This window comes from Cottoperca gobio, chromosome 9 (assembly GCF_900634415.1).
Source record: "Cottoperca gobio chromosome 9, fCotGob3.1, whole genome shotgun sequence".
Taxonomy (NCBI): domain Eukaryota; kingdom Metazoa; phylum Chordata; class Actinopteri; order Perciformes; family Bovichtidae; genus Cottoperca; species Cottoperca gobio.
This window is the reverse complement of record NC_041363.1, coordinates 9,585,209-9,604,759: the sequence shown is the minus strand read 5'-3', so window position 1 is coordinate 9,604,759 and position 19,551 is coordinate 9,585,209. Positions and strand designations below refer to the sequence as shown.

At 41.6% G+C, this 19,551-nt stretch overlaps 1 protein-coding gene across 1 annotated transcript in view; it reads left to right on the top strand.

Moving 5' to 3' along the window:
• The window catches only part of LOC115013646 (versican core protein-like), a 61,339-nt gene extending 41,996 nt beyond the window's left edge, over positions 1-19,343 (top strand). Inside the window, 7 exon segments of the mRNA XM_029440092.1 lie at positions 12,790-12,903; positions 13,059-13,172; positions 14,327-14,485; positions 14,767-14,849; positions 16,752-16,896; positions 17,027-17,209; positions 17,322-19,343. Of these exon segments, the coding sequence (XP_029295952.1) occupies positions 12,790-12,903; positions 13,059-13,172; positions 14,327-14,485; positions 14,767-14,849; positions 16,752-16,896; positions 17,027-17,209; positions 17,322-17,479 (956 nt within the window). The 3' untranslated portion in view covers positions 17,480-19,343.
• The last annotated feature ends 208 nt before the right edge of the window (positions 19,344-19,551 follow it).

Genomic DNA, 19,551 nt, shown 5'->3' with positions numbered 1-19,551 from the left:
TCTGTTATTACGGACTTTGCAGATTATGTTATAAGCAGTAAGCCTACAATGGTGGAGTCCATTCCTTCATTCACCGTACCAACCATGAGCCCTAAAACAGCCTCCAAGTCACTTCACACAACCACTCATACCGAACAATCTAGAGACAGCAGTGTTGATTTCACTGGAGAGTTCTTAACTATGGCAAGCACACTGTCCTCAATGTTAAGCACTGAGACTAAATCAGTGACAGCATCACAGGAGACTGAAATAAGTGTTACTGCAAAGCCAGTGGTTATTACAGCTTCATCTCCCTACAGTACTGAGAAACCAACATCAGTGTCAACTGAAAAACAAGTGACTGTAACCACAAGTCAGTCAGGGAAAGCATCAATAACAAAAGAGGCAAGTTCCACTTTCCCAACAACAGAAGAAGAAGGCTCAGGTGGTCAAACCCAAGACATGTTCATTCAGACCTTCTCTGTCACAGCTAAATCGTCTCTCTACAGCACCGAGGCACCAACAGCAACATCTCCTGTTACATCATCTGCTGTTTCAGGCATTGAGGATGAAAATATTGGTAGTATCACATCATTGTTGAGTACAGAATCAACATCAGTCACAGCATTGCAAGAAACTGAAAAAAGGAATACTTCAAAAGCAGCTGTCACTGGAGCTTCATCATTATACAGTACTGAGAAACCAACACCTGTTTCAACTGAAACGCAAGAGAAGGTAACCACAAGTCAGACTGATAAATCATCAATAACACCAGAGGCAAGTTCTACTTTCCCAATAACAGAAGAAGAAGGCTCAAGTGGTCAAACCCAAGACATGTTCATTCAGACCTCCTCTGTCACAGCTAAATCGTCTCTCTACAGCACTGAGGAATCAACAGCAACATCTCCTGTTACATCATCTGCTGTTTCAGACATTAGTAGCAACACATCATTGTTGAGTACAGAACAAACATCAGTCACAGCATCGCAAGAAACCGAAACAATGTATACTTCAAAAGCAGCTGTCACTAGAGCTTCATCATTATACAGTACTGAGAAACCAACACCTGTTTCAACTGAAACGCAAGAGAAGGTAACCACAAGTCAGACTGATAAAGCATCAATAACACCAGAGGCAAGTTCTACTTTCCCAATAACAGAAGAAGAAGGCTCAAGTGGTCAAACCCAAGACATGTTCATTCAGACCTCCTCTGTCACAGCTAAATCGTCTCTCTACAGCACTGAGACACCAACAGCAACATCTCCTGTTACATCATCTGCTGTTTCAGACATTATTAGCAACACATCATTGTTGAGTACAGAATCAACATCAGTCACAGCATCGCAAGAAACTGAAACAATGTATACTTCAAAAGCAGCTGTCACTAGAGCTTCATCACGATACAGTACTGAGAAACCAACACCAGTTTCAACTGAAACGCAAGAGAAGGTAACCACAAGTCAGACTGATAAAGCATCAATAACACCAGAGGCAAGTTCTACTTTCCCAATAACAGAAGAAGAAGGCTCAAGTGGTCAAACCCAAGACATGTTCATTCAGACCTCCTCTGTCACAGCTAAATCGTCTCTCTACAGCACTGATGTACCAACAGCAACATTTCCTGTTCTATCATCTTCTGTGTCAGACGTTAGCAGTAACACATCATTGTTGAGTACAGAATCAACATCAGTCACTGCATCGCAAGAAACTGAAAAAAGGAATACTTCAAAAGCAACTGTCACTGGAGCTTCATCATTATACAGTACTGATAAACCAACATCAGTTTCAACCGAAATACAAGAAAAGGTAACCTCAAGTCAGACTCAGAAACCATCAGTAACACCAGACGCAAGTTCTACTTTACCAACAACAGAAGAAGAAGGCTCAGGTGGTCAAACCCAAGACATGTTCATTCAGACCTCCTCTGTCACAGCTAAATCGTCTCTCTACAGCACTGAGGCACCAACAGCAATGCCAATTGGAAGAACAGAGAGTCCTGAAACAGATGATACAAAACGGCCATCAATTACAGCAGAACCATCTGTTTCTCCATCCTCTGATGAGACACTCACAAGCTCAATAACAGTGTTACCAAGTTGGGCTTCTGTTATATCCTCTGTTGTTACGGACTTTGCAGATGATCTCATCAGCAGTGAGCATACAATGGTGGAGTCCATTCCTTCATTCGACGGACCAACCATAAGCCCTAAAACAGCCTCCACGTCACTTCACACTACCATTCATACTGAACAATCTAGAGACAGCAGTGTTGATTTCACTGGAGAGTTCTTAATTATGGCAAGCACACTGTCCTCAATGTTAAGCACTGAGACTAAATCAGTGACAGCATCACAGGAGACTGAAATAAGTGTAACTCCAAAGCCAGTGGTTATTACAGCTTCATCTGCCTACAGTACTGATAAACCAACATCAGTTTCAACCGAAATACAAGAAAAGGTAACCTCAAGTCAGACTCAGAAACCATCAGTAACACCAGACGCAAGTTCTACTTTACCAACAACAGAAGAAGAAGGCTCAGGTGGTCAAACCCAAGACATGTTCATTCAGACCTCCTCTGTCACAGCTAAATCGTCTCTCTACAGCACTGAGGCACCAACAGCAATGCCAATTGGAAGAACAGAGAGTCCTGAAACAGATGATACAAAACGGCCATCAATTACAGCAGAACCATCTGTTTCTCCATCCTCTGATGAGACACGCACAAGCTCAATAACAGTGTTACCAAGTTGGGCTTCTGTTATATCCTCTGTTGTTACGGACTTTGCAGATGATCTCATCAGCAGTGAGCATACAATGGTGGAGTCCATTCCTTCATTCGACGGATCAACCATAAGCCCTAAAACAGCATCCACGTCACTTCACACTACCATTCATACTGAACAATCTAGAGACAGCAGTGTTGATTTCACTGGAGAGTTCTTAATTATGGCAAGCACACTGTCCTCAATGTTAAGCACTGAGACTAAATCAGTGACAGCATCACAGGAGACTGAAATAAGTGTAACTCCAAAGCCAGTGGTTATTACAGCTTCATCTGCCTACAGTACTGAGAAACCAACATCAGTGTCAACTGAAACACAAGAGACTGTAACCACAAGTGAGATTGAGAAAGCATCAATAACACCAGATGCAAATTTTACTTCCCCAACAGCAGAAGAAGAAGGCTCAGGTCGTCAAACCCAAGACATGTTCATTCAGACCTCCTCTGTCACAGCTAAATCGTCTCTCTACAGCACTGAGGAACCAACAGCAACATCTCCTGTTACATCATCTGCTGTTTCAGACATTAGTAGCAACACATCATTGTTGAGTACAGAACCAACATCAGTCACAGCATCGCAAGAAACTGAAATAATGTATTCTTCAAAAACAGCTGTCACTAGAGCTTCATCACTATACAGTACTGAGAAACCAACATCAGTTTCAACTGAAACGCAAGAGAAGGTAACCACAAGTCAGACTGATAAAGCATCAATAACACCAGAGGCAAGTTCTACTTTCCCAATAACAGAAGAAGAAGGCTCAAGTGGTCAAACCCAAGACATGTTCATTCAGACCTCCTCTGTCACAGCTAAATCGTCTCTCTACAGCACTGAGACACCAACAGCAACATCTCCTGTTACATCATCTTCTGTGTCAGACATTAGTAGTAACACATCATTGTTGAGTACAGAATCAACATCAGTCACAGCATCGCAAGAAACTGAAACAATGTATACTTCAAAAGCAGCTGTCACTAGAGCTTCATCATTATACAGTACTGAGAAACCAACACCAGTTTCAACTGAAACGCAAGAGAAGGTAACCACAAGTCAGACTGATAAAGCATCAATAACACCAGAGGCAAGTTCTACTTTCCCAATAACAGAAGAAGAAGGCTCAAGTGGTCAAACCCAAGACATGTTCATTCAGATCTCCTCTGTCACAGCTAAATCGTCTCTCTACAGCACTGATGTACCAACAGCAACATCTCCTGTTCTATCATCTTCTGTGTCAGATGTTAGCAGTAACACATCATTGTTGAGTACAGAATCAACATCAGTCACTGCATCGCAAGAAACTGAAAAAAGGAATACTTCAAAAGCAACTGTCACTGGAGCTTCATCACTATACAGTACTGATAAACCAACATCAGTTTCAACCGAAATACAAGAGAAAGTAACCTCAAGTCAGACTCAGAAACCATCAGTAACACCAGACGCAAGTTCTACTTTACCAACAACAGAAGAAGAAGGCTCAGTTAGTCAAACCCAAGACATGTTCATTCAGACCTCCTCTGTCACAGCTAAATCGTCTCTCTACGGCACTGAGGCACCAACAGCAATGCCAATTGGAAGAACAGAGAGTCCTGAAACAGATGATACAAAACGGCCATCAATTACAGCAGAACCATCTGTTTCTCCATCCTCTGATGAGACACTCACAAGCTCAATAACAGTGTTACCGAGTTGGGCTTCTGTTATATCCTCTGTTGTTACGGACTTTGCAGATGATCTCATCAGCAGTGAGCATACAATGGTGGAGTCCATTCCTTCATTCGACGGACCAACCATAAGCCCTAAAACAGCCTCCACGTCACTTCACACTACCATTCATACTGAACAATCTAGAGACAGCAGTGTTGATTTCACTGGAGAGTTCTTAATTATGGCAAGCACACTGTCCTCAATGTTAAGCACTGAGACTAAATCAGTGACAGCATCACAGGAGACTGAAATAAGTGTAACTCCAAAGCCAGTGGTTATTACAGCTTCATCTGCCTACAGTACTGAGAAACCAACATCAGTGTCAACTGAAACACAAGAGACTGTAACCACAAGTGAGACTGAGAAAGCATCAATAGCACCAGAGGCAAGTTCTACTTCCCCAACAGCAGAAGAAGAAGGCTCAAGTGGTCAAACCCAAGACATGTTCATTCAGACCTCCTCTGTCACAGCTAAATCGTCTCTCTACAGCACTAAGACACCAACAGCAACATCTCCTGTTACATCATTGTTGAGTACAGAATCAACATCAGTCACAGCATCACAAGAAACTGAGATAATGTATACTTCAAAAACAGCTGTCACAAGAGCTTCATCACTATACAGTACTGAGAAACCAACATCAGTTTCAACTGAAACACAAGAGAAGGTAACCACAAGTCAGACTGAGAAAGCACCAGTAACACCAGAGGCAAGTTCTACTTTCCCAATAACAGAAGACGAAGGCTCAAGTGGTCAAACCCAAGACATGTTCATTCAGACCTCCTCTGTCACAGCTAAATCGTCTCTCTACAGCACTGATGCACCAACAGCAACATCTCCTGTTACATCATCTGCTGTTACAGGCATTGAGGATGAAGATATTAGTAGTAAAACATCATTGTTGAGTACAGAGTCACCATCAGTCACAGCATCGCATGCAACTGAAACAATGTATTCTTCAAAATCAGCTGTCACTAGAGCTTCATCACTATACAGTACTGACAAACCAACACCTGTTTCAACTGAAACACAAGAGAAGGTAACCACAAGTCAGACTGAGAAAGCACCAGTAAAACCAGAGGCAAGTTCTACTTTCTCAACAACTGATGAAGAGAGCTCAGGAGATCAGACTACTGACATGTCCACCAAAGATACTTCAGTTCCTACAGCCTCTTCGTTGTTTATCACTGAAAAGTCAACATCACTTCCATTTGGCGATCAAGGCAGTGCCGTCACAGCTCACACAGAGAAGTCCTCACTCTCTGCTGTTACTGAAAAGACAGAGAACACTTCCATTGTTAATACAGCAGCAGAATACGGCTACGGCCCTACCTCTTCTGTCACTGGTACATCTTCACTCTACAGCACTGATGCACCAACAGCAATGCCAATTGGAACAACAGAGAGTCCTGAAACAGATGAGACAAAACTGCCATCAATTACAGCAGAACCATCAGTGTCTCCTACTGACATCTCATCATCTTCTGTATTCAGCACAGAGAAACCTGTGATTACAACTGTTGCAAATGCAGCAGCTTCAACTACAATAACACATATTACTTCATCTCTGCACAGTAACAAAAGACTTACATCTGTTCCAGATGAGGAAGTGGACTCCATTATCACCACTGAAATAACATTGATTGAATCCTTGCCTGCATTTGTGACAACAACTGTCAAGCCTACAAGTTCTGATTTTACCAAAGACTCAACGTCATTATTCATTGATTTAGAGGGTTCAGCTGATGTTGCTACTACTTCTGTTTCTTCCATGTTCAGTACAGAGACACCAGCAGCAGTAATTTTAGAAACAACAAAGAGCACTGCAACAGATGAAACATCAGTCACTCCTACAGAGGTTCTTACAAAAGAAACATCAAGCGTAGCAGTGTCTTCAATAATTAACACAGACAGGACGCTATTGACAACCTCATCAGGTGAAACTGAAACAACTGATTTTTTTAAATCTCATGTAACAATAGCTTCTTCTCTCTACAGTACTGAGAAACCAACACCAGTACCACCAATTGCATCCAGTGAATCTCAAAGCAAATTCCCATTCTCTACAGCAAAAGCTGAAATTCAGATGTCTGAGACTCAGAGCACATCACAGCCTGGTGTTGAATCATCAACCTCACCACAGCTCATGACCGAGGAGTCTACAGATGCTATCCACTTTACTGCCACAATTGAGGAAATGACAGCATCAGTGTCTGACTTACAAAGTGAGGATTTTACTGAAATGGAGGGCTCAGGAGAAGCTACATCTGCATCCACAGATAAAACTCCTTTAGAAACGCCAACAGTCACTAATCAACCCTCTGTAAAACAAACAACCTAATAATGACCTACATTTAAACCATCAACTCTATCCACATTTGTTGAGGAAGAAAGTTCAAGTGATGGAGAATTTACAACCCCAACAAGTCCATATGCATTTGGAGCCTCACAACCCATGGCAATCCCAAGTGTACCAGTGTATGCCTCAAAGGAAACCTCTACTTTCATTGACATGGAGAACTCTGGTGGCTCACCTGACGAGGAGGATTTGGAGTCTAGTCCATACGGATCTGGTGCAGAGGTATCCACTGAGACTACCACAAAACCCCAGGATGAATTTATCGTAGCCACTGATGAGACTGAAATAGATGACACTGAGGGCACATCTGACATGTTAAGTGCTGCACCCTCGACTCACTCCAGTACACAGCTTACCAAGGAATTCATGTCTTCAACTCAATCACCACACATTACAAGCAATGTGATTTACATTACTGAGCAGGGCAGTGGGGTCTTCACAGATGACTCTGCAGTAGAGGATGAGAGTTCAGGTGCTGACCTTTCCGATGGATCAGTCACAAGTTATCCTGAGATGTCCATTGCTGTAGCAGCTACAAAAGTAATCATGTTGTCATCTAGTGCTGCTACCATCACTGATGAGAGCTCAAGTGACCAAACAACAGATAAGTCCACTAATGACATTATTACACAAAAACCTACTGTCACATTGGTTACATTTTCAGCTTTATTGGATAATGAAGATAAAGAAATAAAGAGTACAGCCTCTTCCCTGTTCAGCACAGAGAAACCTAAAACAACAACAGCATCGCATGAAAGTGGACCATCTGATATTTCAAAATCTACTGTAACTGCATCTTCTTCTCTCTACAGCACTGTGAAGCCAAACATAACAACAGTATATGCTGTCACATCTGCCCAGTCGGTTAACATATCTCTATCTACAACTGATAACTTAATACACAGTTCAGTCTTTACTTTGACAGAGAGAGAGAGTGACCAAACCACTGAGATGTTCACCTCAAAGCCATCAGTGAGGGAGAGCGTCACTTTTGGAGAAGCAACAGGTGAAACCGAAACCTTTGTGTCAGTGACACCATCCTCTGATGAGCAGGTTTCCTCACAGGAGGGTGAAATTTCTCCAGATACAGAAAGACCCCTCACTTCTGTTTCGAGCATTGGGAAAGATGCAGTTACCGTAGCTGAGCACATAACACAATCCTCCTATACAACAATGTCACCCCATACAATTGGAGCTTCAGTTCCTGATCACTCTACAGTTTACTTCCCCAAAGTAAGCTCTAGTAGTGAACATAAGCAAGATGGATTGACACAGATGTCCACCCCTATTCCCTCCATTATATATCATAGCATTACAGACCAACAGGTCGTGATCATTACTCCCAGTAGCAGCCAAAGCAAGACTGACCTAACTGAACAAACACCTACAATGGTCCTACATGTGTCTAAACCATCAACCAGCACAACCATCATATTCACAGAAGATGCAAACGATGAAGATGCCCTGTTCTCTGCAGTTACAGACAGTATGAAGGAAGGCAGCCCCACTCCTGAGCTTATTATCAAGGATGATAATATTATTAATGCAGATACTATCTCCATAGTTCCCTCTTCTTCATTTTACCCAACTATTCAGACAGAGGAAGCCGGAGGTGTCACACCAGTTACAATGACTCAAATGTTGGAAGTAACAGAAGAATCAGAGGGTTCAGGGACTGATAGTACTACCTTCTTTACTCCTACACCAGTAACTTTACATGCAACCTCAACCACTGAATCGTCAATAGCCTCAACATCTTCTGAATATTTACCACCCACTTCAAAACCATCAACTGCGGAAGGTGTGTCTACAATTGAGACATCCAGTGAAGAGGCTGTTACATCTGAAACACAGGCCACCCCAGCTACCACTCTGTCCACAAAGTCAAGCTCTCAAGAAACATATGATTTAACTACACCGTATACTGTATTTCCTATTCAGAGTCATACCAAACCAGTTCCAGAGCTTGAGGAGGATGATTTATCAGGCAAGGACACTGCTGATAATGTCACTGAGTCTATCATTGAGATTGCCACTTCATCATCTTTGCCTTCTCAAACTTTAACTGAAATAACAGACCCAAGCACACCAGTGTCCAGTGAGGAGTATATGATCAGCACAGTTGAAAAAGAAAAATCCATGACCTCCTCACCCATAGCAATTACAGCCACACGTCATGGCACAACAGATGGAACCTTAAGTGCAACTGCAACCATTTCTATGCAATCTGCTGTACCTTCAGTTGCAGAAGGGGAAACAGTAAAATCAACCAGTAAAGCATCTGATGATGACTCATCTTCTGAGACAACTTCAGGGTCCTCTGTGGATGGATGGAGAGCATCTGAAAAAACAAGGACATCTACAGCCTCTTTACTGTACAGCACTGAAAAACCAACTGTTGCCCCTGATACAGGACATACAGATGAGGGAATTCCAGGTGACCAAAATCAGAGTATGTTCACTGAGGGCGTAGTTACAACAGATAAGGCAGATCACATATCACCAACCTCACCTGGAACTTCCGCAGGAGACTTTGCAAAGTCACCAACAAGTGCTTCCTCTTCTCTCTATAGCACAGTAAAACCATCTGACACAGCACTCGAAGTCGTTAATGATACAGGCACTTCAAGTTATCAAACTTCTGGTATACTAACAACTTTAACATTGAAGGCAGAACCGATAACATTTTCAGTTACCTCACCTGAACCTGCCACCGGGGAGACTGCAATTCCAGTATCACATGCTGCTTCCAGTCTTTATAGCACAAATAAGCCAACTGTCACATCATCTCCTGATGTTACTGGGAAGGATAGGTTAGATGATTACACTGTGACAAAGCCTGTGACACAGACAGTTGCTCCTCTGCACAGTATAAGAGACCAAACGTCCACAAAAACATCACCTCCTCCCTACAGCACAGATACATTTTTAGTGACAAGTAACACAGATGCTGTAGGGGAGGGGGGCTCTGGGGATGAGATATCAGATACCACAACTACATCGTCTAAGACATTGACAACTGAGAGGGAAAATACTGTAGCCACTTCAGTCTTACCTCAGTTCAGCACAGAGAAACCCACCACAATGACCCCAGAGGATGGAACTCAAATGAGTGAGATAACCACAGTGGTAGTCAAAGAATCATTGTCAGAAACAGTTTCAACCCCTACCGATGGTGCAATGTCAACCCCAGCACATGGAGAAAGCACAAGGGATCACCACATCGCCTCTATATCTACAAAGGAATCAATTTCTACATCAACAGTGTCTTCTCTACAAAGCACTTCAAAGCCTGATGTGATGGTTCAGTTTGTTACCACTTATTTACCAGAACCTGATACAACACTATCTGAGGTGTCTTTCCAACAGGCCAGGTCTGAGATCACGTTCACTCAACATCCCCACATTGAAATCTCCTCTGAGAAAACTGTGTTGGCCACAACAAGCCCAATGTTACCCAGTGAGGAGTCAAGCCAGCACTTTGAATCTAGTGATGTGATTTCCCACACTGGAGTTACAACCATGTCACTGAAAGATAAGACAGCTGAAGCACAAAGCCAAGCCCCTATAACCAAAGAAGTTTTAACTGATGCTGAAGGTAGCACAGTCGAAGATAGTAAAACATCTACCAATGCTGCAATAACGTCCAATCCTACAGATGAAACCGTATATTCTAAAGGAACAGAGCCTGCTGGGGTTGAATATACAACTCCCAAACATACAACTGATAGATCTGCAAAACCTGAAGAAGAAACTGCAGTTGTTGAGGCTGCATCTTCTACAGACTCAAGCTCAGTGGAAACATCTGCAGAGAGTTCAAGTGAACAAACTCTAGAGGCAACAGCTTCTTCACTTTCAATGCAAACAAAAAAGATTCCATCCCTAATTGTGTCTTCACTGTTCAGCACTGAGACTCCATCGGTTGCTTCCATTTCAGATGTTACTGATCAAGTGGCTTCTCAAGAGCCATCAACAACATCACCCAAAATGGTGACAGGAGAGAGAGAACAGACTGCCACTTCCCCTTCTGCATTTCATAAATCAACTGAAGTGTCACTTGAGACCGACACTTCAACAGATAAAGAAGGTTCAAGTTATGAAAACACATCATTGGAGAGTGAGGAGATCACTGTATCAACAGAAACAAGTATTAGCATTTTAACAGAAGAAGTAAGTTCAGGTGACTCAGACTCCGTCACTCCAGCTGTTTCATCCCTGTCCAGTACTCTTGAGTTGGATATAATCACCAGCACTTTATCACATGAGATGGTAAATACCAAAACAGATAAACCAGAATCATCTACATATGAGCAAACCTCAGGTCAGAAGTCACCTGAGACCTCCATCACTGAAGCTTATGCAACACAATACCCTGCTGTGACCGGCACTGAAGAGTCACCAAAGAATTCAACTTCTCTTGAGTCAGGATCAACAGGTTCCAAAAGCAAGGAGGCACAATATGCAGACCTAACAGGCACACCACCCTCTGGTTCTACTAATGATGCCGAAATCTCTACCAGCTCAGATACTAAAGTAGTGGTCACCACAATGCCAGCTGAACGCATTTCCTTTGAACCTACTTCAAATGTTCCTTCAGCATCATCACCATCACAACCTGATGTTTTGGTCCAATATGTCACAACAGTTTCCCCTGTTCAACACCTAACAACTCCCCAGAGTTCATTTGAACATGCCAGGTCAGAGGTTGCAATAACACAGCGCCCTCACACTGATCTTTCTTCTCAGGATATATTACTGACCACAACTCGCCCTATGTTTACAAGTCATGAAGCAGGCCAGATTACAGAATCAAAAACTGTGCCCACTGCCTCTTCTTCAGTGGCTGAAACTATATCCGCTTCGGTGGAAGATGGGACAATTGAATCTGTTGTTTTAAGTGGTGCAAAGACTGAACCATCCGCAGATACAGATGTCCAAATAAGACCTGTAGAAGAGAATATATATGATGGCAATATATTTTACCCGATCCCAGATTATGAATCCCCAAACCTAAGCATTGTTGAATTAGCTCCACAAAACAATGAAACTAAAATACCAAAACATGTATCAATGTTCATTACTTCACCACCTGTTATTTCCCAAACATCTGAGAGTCAGTCTGTTAGCAGTACTGAAAGTAGATCAGGAGAAAATGCAACCAACTCTCCTGTAGTAGTAGCCACAGCTATCACTTTCTTGCCTTCTGCCTCAGCTCCCACCAGTGCAGCATCCTCTAGTTCTGAGAGTGGTTCAGAAAGCACCAGCAGCTCAGAAGAAAGCATGTCCACAGCAAGCACTGTTAAGAAGGATAGTGATGAGGTTGAGAATATCAGCTCTCAGCTTCTATCTGTCCACGACTAAATCACCATTCATCCTTAGCACTGTAGCTGAAAGTGAGTCCGTCAGTTCTAAGAATGTGTCTGGTGAGATGACGACTACAAAGAAACCAAAGATCAACAGTATAGAGGAACAGTCTCTGTCTCCAGATGAAATCCAAACTGTATTCAAGATAGATGCTACCATAGCTTCACAGATAGAGTCCACTACTGTTGCTAGCACCTCTGGGTTAGAGGAAGTTGTGAGCAAAATTGAGGGAGATGTTGCTCCTCACACTGAAATACCAACAAAGACCCATACAGAGTTTACAACAACGACACCAGCTCAAGCACAAAGCCACCCAGTTTTAGTTGCATCTGTAGCCATCACTCCATCATCACTTTCTGAGGATAGTGACAAACCGGCTAATGACATACCACTCATTGGAGGAGAACCACCACAAAGAGGGGAGGAAACAACCGCGATAGCTGACACAGGATTCGAATTGGGGCACACTATCGTTGGCGAGACTGTTGAAATTCAAGGTGAGTTCTTCATATGGCTTTCATTCAAATACAGCTAAATGTGTATACTCAAATAAATGTCCTTTTTATACAACTTTTATCTTGTTTTTTTCTCTCTTAACAGGAGTTTACTCATGTTCAGAAAATATTTGTCTGAATGGAGGATCGTGCTACAAGACTGGCAGCACCTATACATGTAGCTGTGCTCCTGGTTACTGTGGTTATCGCTGTGAAACAGGTAGGATACTATCAATAATTCCTCTCACAATTTCTCACTGCCTTAACTTTCAACAGGGAAGTATCAAATCAATCCTGAAAGTGATTTTATTGTCAGAGTGGCTGGAAGTTATTTTGGCTGTCTTTTGTTATTCATTATGTCTGTTTCTTATGTAGAAACCGATGAGTGCCAGTCAAACCCTTGCCGCAATGGAGGTACATGTGTTGATGGGCTGGCTTCCTTCACTTGTGTGTGCCTCCCAAGCTACTCTGGGCTGTATTGTGAGGAGGGTAAGTTTGTAGTTAATTGGAAGGATTCTCTCTTTTACTCATTTCTAAGTATTCTGTTTCAGATTAACTCATTTGTTCTTTTCATTAATGTTGTACATAGTTCCAACCATCCATCTAAACTGTCTGGACCTTTTTCAAATGACAGAATAATACATTGTAACTTCATAGTCAGGTCTTGTATTTGGCAATGTGTTTAGATAATTATTATAATTACTCACCTGAGTGCCTGGGAAAGAAACCAGAAGAAATAGACTGAGTCATACAAATGTCAGCTTCACAACAGAAATACAATTAAAGAGTATTGCCTTTGGTTTCTCCGCAGCATTATCTGAGTCATAAAACCCCATATTTATCTCATGATCACAATCACTTTTTAAAGACTTTTTTTAGTATTGCCTGAAGGAGTGTCTTAAGTGTACTTCAAGCACTCTTGAGCTTTAGTTCCCACAAGTTTCAGACACACAGGCATTTTGAGTGTACCTTATTTAGACATTACTTTGTCTGTGCCAGGTGTGAAGTGGTGTCCACTACACTGCAGGAATCCTGGACATCAAGTCACTTCTTGATATTTATTCTGAAGTTCCCATTCCCTCATCATTTTACTCAAGTTTCCTAGTTGCACCCCACTTTCTTCCCAAGTGTGTTGAACCCAGGGCATCATCTGCATTTGCTGATTTCTCTTGACCAGAGTGTACACCCTAGATCACTCATCAGTGAATCACACCCATTTGCTGTTCTCAGACACAGCTGCTCTCTTAGAAAGTTTTGGCACGAGAAAGAGAGAAAAAGTAACTTGAAGAGGAACAACCCAGAGAAAGATTCTGCCTCTGTTAATATTTGGAAGCTGGGTTGTGAAGCAGAGGGAGGGACAGACAGACTGTAAACTAAGTTGCTTCAGTATATGTTGGGACACATACCATTGGTAGGGTCAAGATGAGGACGATGTCATGGTGTGACAGAGAAAATCTCCACTTTTTAGTAAAATAATATGAAAGTCTATACTAATTTTAACACTTGACGTTATTCTAAACCCACTTCAAATCCTATCACCGCTCGATACCCCATACATTTGATCTGTTTGTGACTGCATAGCTCATGCTCCATTCATTTTCCTGAATGTAATTTTGAATCCTCTCCGCTTCCTCTCCCAACAGATACAGACACATGTGACTATGGCTGGCATAAGTTTCAGGGCCACTGCTACAAGTACTTCCCCCAGAGAAGAAACTGGGACACAGCAGAGAGAGAGTGTCGCATGCATGGGGCTCATCTCACCAGCATCCTCTCCCATGAGGAGCAACATTTTGTCAACCGTAAGTTGAAGATCACAGTTGTAGATAATCAACAAGTACAAGAATCTGTTCAAGTCCTTCTTTATGAAACCTACATGAAAAGGTTTAAACAATACAAGATCTCCTTTAAAGACACATCATTACACACAGATGTAGCTGTACAGTAAATGCAGGAAAATGATTCACACATCGAAAATGCCAATCCTTATCTCTGTCTTCCTTTTGCACTTTCTGTAACCAGTCCTAAAAAGGACATATGGCAACAGAAAAACGTAATGTTCTGTTTTTCACTGATTTGGCAGGCGTTGGACAGGACTACCAGTGGATTGGCCTGAATGATAAGATGTTCGACACTGACTTCCGCTGGACTGACGGCAGCCCTGTGGTAAGATAGGTTGCTTTCTAACATATTTTTGTCTCAACAAACATGGCACAGAGACAGTGTAAATATTTGGAAAGGATTCTGGTGACAGATACAGTCATCTCGGGAGAGTCGTTCTTTTCGGGGCATGTGGTGATGTGTCATGAAGTACTCTAGTCTGCCTCACATTGCTACACCCTGGTGGGTGACTCATGTAGCACATACTGTAAGGCATCACATTTCTAATCAGTGTCAGTCCAGTGCAAGAAAACCAGTAGCTTCAACAATACAAGAAAAATGACAATCTAATGTAAAAGAGATGGTAAGGAAGGGAAATGCACACTGTTCCTAAATGCAGTGTTTTTAAAACAGCACACAAGTGGGAGCGTGTTTGGTATAGTGATTAGCTGCTGAAGATCCCCCTCACTAGACAGGAAAGTTGTTAATTACTATGTGCATCCGTGTCGTACAGATAGATGTCCTCACTTCAAAGATAATCCTCCAGGACTAGAGATAGGGGAAGCATAGAGGCGGCCTGTGCTTATCTTTTTACCCTTAGGCCTATGGAGACCCTTGCTCAGCTCAGAGATTGAGGGGTGATGAGGGTGTGAGAGACATTGTGTAGAGAGGAGTTTGGCAGGCGTAGACAGGTATAGTCCCCCTTCAACCCCCACATGCATCAGAAGGTCCAGCCAGCAGGCATCCACCCAGGGGAAGGGCCACCAGGCAGGCTGACACACAGATGGACAGCACCTGTGCTCGGCTGCAGAAAGAGAAAAACACTGGATAGAAGCAGCCCAGGGGGTCTGGGTGGGTGGTCACCTCCAGTGGTTTTAAGTATAAAACAAAAGACTACCTTAAATAACTGATATGTTTAGATTTGAAAACATTCAAATAAATTTGATTAATATCAACAGTAGGGCACTGAAACGTAGTTTGGTGTTTCTGTGGTTGTACTTGTGGGTGATCAAAGTTTGTTTGATTATTTTGAGGAGGATGCAGGCCTGCTGTGCAGTTGATGGGTCACCCATTTGTTAACTTAAAGTGAGCTGAGCAGGAAGTCAGTGTGTGTTTTTAACCATAATGACAGAGTAGCAGAGCCTCAGGGTGTGATTGGTCGGGGGTGGGGGTTTGCGGGGTCACAGCTTTGAAGAGACTGTTTGAACCTAGAATATGCTGAAAGACTGCAGGTAGCATCAACTCCTGGTTGCCCCACAGCACTACAGCTGTGTGTATACTGTATTACTGTGTAAATGTACATCTGTCTTTGTGCAGATTTTTGCATGCAGACTACACATGTAATGCTAGGTATGCAGACTGTGTGATGTAATGACATGACACTTATAGTTTTTCAAGAAGATGAAGCCCTCTAATCCAGTACCTGTAGCGTTTGCTGAATATTGATTATGTCTCGAATATGGAATGACATGTTGGTGTGTTGTTGCTCATTAACATTCCTAATAAAAGTGCAATTGACACGGTCTTTTAGAAACCTCTTATAAACACTATTATTGCTGCTCATTCTGCGACTTATATGTGAGATCCGCTGAACATAGATGACAAACCCATTTTATAAATGTGTTAGTTTCTGTTCCTTGTGTTAGTTAAAAAGATCCTGCAAGATCCGGTAGTTCGATCCCTGGCCCCTGCAGTCTACATGCAAAAGTGTCCTTGGGCAAGATACTGAACCTTAAAATGCTATGAGTGTGTGTGTGAATGGATGAATGCTGGCTTGTGTTGTAAGTGTGAAAGTGGTTCCTAATTCTAGAAAGGGGCTAAATAAATGCAGTTTATTTACAATTCCATTTATGTTAGAATAAGTGTTTCTGACAGGTATAATAAGATGCATTACATTCAAAGACATATTCTGTAAAGGATACAAAACTACCATAATGTCTTACTCTTTATGCTCTGCTCTTATTTCAGCAATATGAAAACTGGAGGCCCAACCAGCCTGACAGCTTCTTCTCTTCTGGCGAGGATTGTGTTGTGATGATATGGCACGAGGATGGCCAGTGGAATGATGTTCCTTGCAACTACCACCTGACCTACACTTGCAAAAAGGGCACAGGTAAAAAATACTTTTGTCTTCATCACAAATCCTCTCTTTCTTTAATGGATGCATGTGTTTAGGGAAGAGAAAAGTCTTCTGTTACTGTAAAATTCCTCACGTAAATGTTATCATCACGTCTCATTCTCAGTGGCCTGTAACCAGCCCCCTCTGGTGGAGAATGCACATACTTTTGGTAAGAAGCGTGAGAGGTATGAGATCAACTCGCTGGTGAGGTACCAGTGCCGAACAGGCTTTATTCAGAGGCACGTCCCAACTATCCGTTGTCGTGGAAATGGACGATGGGATAGCCCTAAAATCACCTGCATGAACCGTAAGTACAAAAAGTACTGTCTCAACAGATTATTCTGGGTGTCTCTCACTGTATAGGATTTTGACTATCAACCTAAGTGCTTTAGAGCTGATATATGATTTTTCTTCAACAGCTTCAAGCTATCAGAAGAGCTATTACAGAAAACATCAACACAATAGTCTCTACACCGTTAACAACTTCAAGAGATGGCCGGACGAGGCCTTCCGATTTAACCATCAGCGCTACCGGGGAAGAAGGGACAGAACTGAACATAAGCGGAAGAGACAGTAATGCCTTGTAACATTTCAAAGCTTCCCCGGGAAGACAACACATGGCTGATGCTCGTGTCAAAAGAGGTAGAGGATTGCCCAAGTACAAGCACGAGGGAAAACTCATCAAAGAAACCAAGAGGATAACCTGCAGTTTCCTTGGATTTTGGATGACAATGGAATCTTATGAAGTGCCTTTTGAAAAGATGTTGATACATTACTTTTCTTATCAAGGAGCATTGTTTTCTAACAATGCCAACGTGGATAAAATACTTTCAGCTGGCTACTGGAAAAGCGAAAAGTACACTCATCATTCTTTTTAAACTGCGGACGTATTTCTTTTTCCAGCTTATCAAATAATACATTCATGACTGTTGTCTAATACCTTTGTACACTAAATGTGCTATTTAAAATCACCATAAGTGTTCCTTATTCATAGAAAAAAAAAAAGCTGTTGTGAAATTATAGCGCTTATGTTATGTAAAGGAATCCATTATGTTGTCGTGCTGTTTTAAGCTGGACTTCATTTTAATGAGCATGCATGCATTTGCATGTGTATATTGAAGTCCGCAAATTTTACCTTTGTTTATTTTATGTCAAGAGATCTAAGTTCTATGCACAAATGGAGCCATCGGTGGCAATGATTGATCATACAAAGGACAGTTTACATTAGTAGACTATTATATCACATACTTACAAAACTGTAAACCTTTGTAAAGAATCTTTCTCCAGTCTTCAAACCTAATCAGCATGGTTTCTTAGTTTTGCTAGGAGTAGATATTTAGATTTCAGAACAATAATACACCCATGTCTGGACTGGAGACCTTCCTTGTGGTGGAAGCTTTGAAAGTACCAAATGACCACCTTTCATTAGCTCCAGCCCTCAATGGGTGACATCAAAGTTTTCTCAGATAGATGTTTATGGAGAGAATTGATATTTCTTTTGTGTGATGTTTTGCAATTTAATATAAGAGATTGCTCTCTAAGTACTTACCGACAAAGCCTTTATTCACTGATGGAAATCAATGTCCATCAACTATTTTCAAATGAAAGAAGGGAGGTGTGGCTCAAGTAGCCTTTATTTTCTGCTCATGTGTGTGCATTGCATAACTTACAATTAGTTGCCGCAGCATGTTTACAATAACTGTAATGCTGTTCATAATTACACACCAAAGAGTCTTTTTCTCATCTGTTGCTGTTGTGCTGTAGCCTGTGATGGTTTTCTAGGTTATGCTTAACTTGTCTGTTATTGTGGTCAATTAAAATCAGCCTTTGAGAGAATGTATTTTGTGAAACACTCAAAAAGACTTGAACATAACGGCTGTTTAGGCACAGATGCATATAATTTATTTTCTAGCTGCTCTTGATCTCCTTACTTGTTCTACACTCACAGATTACATATGATGCTGTCACCTGTCCCAGCAGGGCTCTTCATATATGTGTATTGTATATTCAACCAAAGACCAACCACAATCACAGACTGTTACTATGAAATTGAATGAAGATGAAAAGTTACTCAACAATACAATGGATTCATTTGTCTTTTTACAGCTTTAATGCCAGCAGTGGACCAAATAATATGGAGCGCCCCATCGGCTGCAATAATGTTCTGTGATCGTAACATAATATGTGTACATGTGGATGGTTATATACTGTATGTCTCCAGCATATTTTTACGGAATAATGTGTTTGTTTTGTCTGCCTTTGAATGTCTGAGTGTGTGCCTTAATGTTCACATAATATCATTTTATATTTATAACAGTTCTTTTTATTTTATTTACAATGTGAATGTCTGGGATGTTGGTGAATTTTTCTAAAGAGATCAAAAATGTTTTTGTTTTCCTGCTTTAAATCACCAAAGAAATAAAATCAATATATAAATATTACACACTAATAACATTTAATTGGACTTTTTAGGGACATTTTTGGGAAATGTATCAGGAACACTTTGTAGTGTTTGAGTGTTGCACATGTTCTCCATGTGTAGAATTCTTTTCCAGATGATTAGGTTTTCAAAGTCACAGGTTTGGTGGAATGGAGAGTCTACATTGTCATTTTTGTTTGGCCTTCTTTTTTATAGCACTTTTATGGAGT